Source organism: Hakea prostrata, chromosome 9 (assembly GCF_041222555.1).
Source record: "Hakea prostrata isolate BN-2017 chromosome 9, UWA_Hpros_2, whole genome shotgun sequence".
NCBI lineage: Eukaryota > Viridiplantae > Streptophyta > Magnoliopsida > Proteales > Proteaceae > Hakea > Hakea prostrata.
Genome location: NC_142608.1, coordinates 56,104,952 through 56,107,563, shown reverse-complemented (window position 1 = coordinate 56,107,563; position 2,612 = coordinate 56,104,952). Strand labels below are relative to the sequence as shown.

The 2,612-nt window shown below is 41.7% G+C and overlaps 1 protein-coding gene across 1 annotated transcript; it reads right to left on the bottom strand.

The window, feature by feature from the left end:
- Positions 1-1,125: 1,125 nt before the first annotated feature.
- On the bottom strand, positions 1,126-1,488 carry LOC149005637 (uncharacterized). Its single transcript, XM_089135964.1, has one exon. The coding sequence runs from the start codon at positions 1,486-1,488 to the stop codon at positions 1,126-1,128; it is 363 nt and encodes a 120-aa protein (XP_088992090.1).
- Between the last annotated feature and the right edge of the window lie 1,124 nt (positions 1,489-2,612).

Here is a 2,612-nt window from a genome sequence, read left to right as displayed (position 1 = left end):
AGGGGGCAGCCCTGACAGATCATCAGGAAAGACATCAACGAAATCACAGACAACCTTGACTTCTTCTATCTTCTTCCCTTCCTTAACCTTGCTTTCAGATGAAGCATCTTCCACTAATGCACAGACTTGCATCAATGCGGTCAAGGTCATCTTACCAATTCTTCCTCTTTCACCTTGAAATTCGAAAACTGAACTTTCACAAATCTGAAACTGAATTCTCTTTGAAGAACAAAGAATTACAGCTTTATGGGCTGTCAACCAATCGATTCCCAAAATGATATCAAAGTCTTTCATATCGAGAAGTACTAAATTGGCTTCCAAGTTCTTCTCACCAACCAAAACAAGACATTTAACTAACACTTTATCTAGTTTCACAACAGATCCAGTAGGAGTACTAATCAATAAACAACTAGATAGATTCTCAGGTGTTAGGTCAGTCTTCTTAATGAATGCAGATGATATGAACGAATGTGATGCACCCGTATCAAATAAGACAAATGCAGGTACAAAAGCGACTAACAATGTACTTGCTACCACATCATGACTTGTATCTTGTTCAGTACTAAAAATACTAAACACTCTTCTGGAGGGAGGGGTAGGAGCACTCTTTACTACAGGAGCAGGCTGTTGAACTGGCCTTTTCGGACAAGCACGAGCGAAGTGACCAGTCTGCTAACAGAGAAAGCAAACAAAGTCCTTAGGTCCAATTGGGATAGCTGTAGTTGGGGGCTTCTGAACCAAGGGTCTAGAATTTGCATTCACAGGCCTAGCATTAGGAAAATTCACAGCTTGTCTATTCCAACTATACTAACTATGCTGGCTAGCTTGCTGAAATCCAAGACTCTGACCTACACTCCTAGGCTGGAAAGCAAGAGTAGGGTATGGTGTAGGTCTAACAAAGCGCCGCTCCGTATGGTCAACCAAGCCAGGATTCCTTGTCTGCCAAGGTCTTTGCACACGAGCATTCTCCTTCTTAGTCTCTTCCAACTTTTTCGAATTCTAAACCACTTGAGCATAACTCTCAATAGGCTGAACCTTGAGATACGCTCTGATTGCAGGTCGCAATCCTTTAAAGAATTTCTTCGCCTTTTCACGGTCAGGCTTCAAAGAGTCAGGAGCAAAGAATTAGAGTTCTTTGAACTTCTGTTGGTATTCCAACACAGACAGGGATCCTTGCATCAAAGCCATAAACTCAGCTTCCTTAGCATCCTTCACAACTTCAGGGAAATAATTCTTGCAGAAAGCCTCTTTGAAAACTTCCCAAGACACAACACCTGCATGTAGCTCTTCCAAGATAGGCCAAGTGGAGGTCCACCAGGTGTCAACTTTGTGCTGAAGCTTTTGTTCAGCGAACAAAATCTTCTGAGCTTCAGAACACTGCAGATGACGAAAAGCCTTTTCTAACTCTCGCAGCCACTTGTTCGGAAACAAGGCATCTTCGTACACTCTGGTGAAGGTGGGCACTTGTAACTTCAAGAAACTCTCCATCAGACGAGTATGAGGAGTTCCAGCCAACCTTTCCGCATTCAGGATTGCGGCATGAGGATTCCCGTTTGCACCAGCACGAGTCTCGTTGTGCAAAGTCATGAAACCCGTCAGCATCCGATTAAACTAATTTTCTTGTTGTTGCATCATATTGCTCATGATGTTGGCAATATCATGAAAACTTCCAATGTTCGGGGCACCGGGTATGTCATGAGTACCTTGATACAAGAGGTTGAGGTTTAAAGTTTTAAGTATTGTGAGTGGGTCAAAGGAACCATCTCTAAATTGTGCCAAAATCATATTGAGGTTCAGACTATTCTCATGGATAAAGATGAGTCTCAAATAACAGTAGAACTGCATCTGGATGCATCAAGAATAAGGCCTCCCCTACAGCCTATGTCAGTCGAGATCAATGCGGGTGATTTCGTCGACGTGTATGAGGATTCGATAGGCTCACGGGTACGGCAAAAGGTAGAGATATGTGGAATTCTCTTCAAACAAAAAGGATAATTTTATTTAACATATTCTAGTAGTGAATGGGATAGATCCCTGAAAGAAATATCAAAGTCAGAGATGCGGGCCCGTCAAGAATATTTAATGCCAAATGGGTCCTCAATTCATCCTATATAACATTGCTACACCCAGTAATGATCATTTCCATAATCTCAAAAATTCGCAACAATATGTGTTTAAAGAAACAAAAATGAATGAGAGACATCACGAGGTTGATACAGAGGTTGAGGTTTATAGCTTTAAGTATTGTGGGTCGGTCAAAGGAACAATCTCCAAATTGTCCCAAAACCATACTGAGGTTCAGACTAGTCTCATGGACAAAGATAAGTCTCAAATAATAGCAGAACTGCATGTGGATGCATCAAGAATAAGGCCTCCACCACCGCCTATGTCGGTGGAGATCAATGTGGCAGATTTCGTCGACGTGTATGAGGATTCGATAGTTCACGGGTACGGCAAGAAGTAGAGATATGTGGAATTATGTTCAGACAAAAACAACAAATTTTATTTAACATATTCTAATAGTGAATGGGACAGATGCCTAAAAGAAGTATCAGAGTTAGAGATACGGGCCTGTCAAGAATATGTAATTGGCAAATGGGTCCTCAACTCAT

What these genes read in the sequence shown, in the direction of transcription:
- LOC149005637 (XM_089135964.1), bottom strand. Translation starts at nt 1,488, where the DNA reads ATGGAGAGTTTCTTGAAGTTACAAGTGCCCACCTTCACCAGAGTGTAC.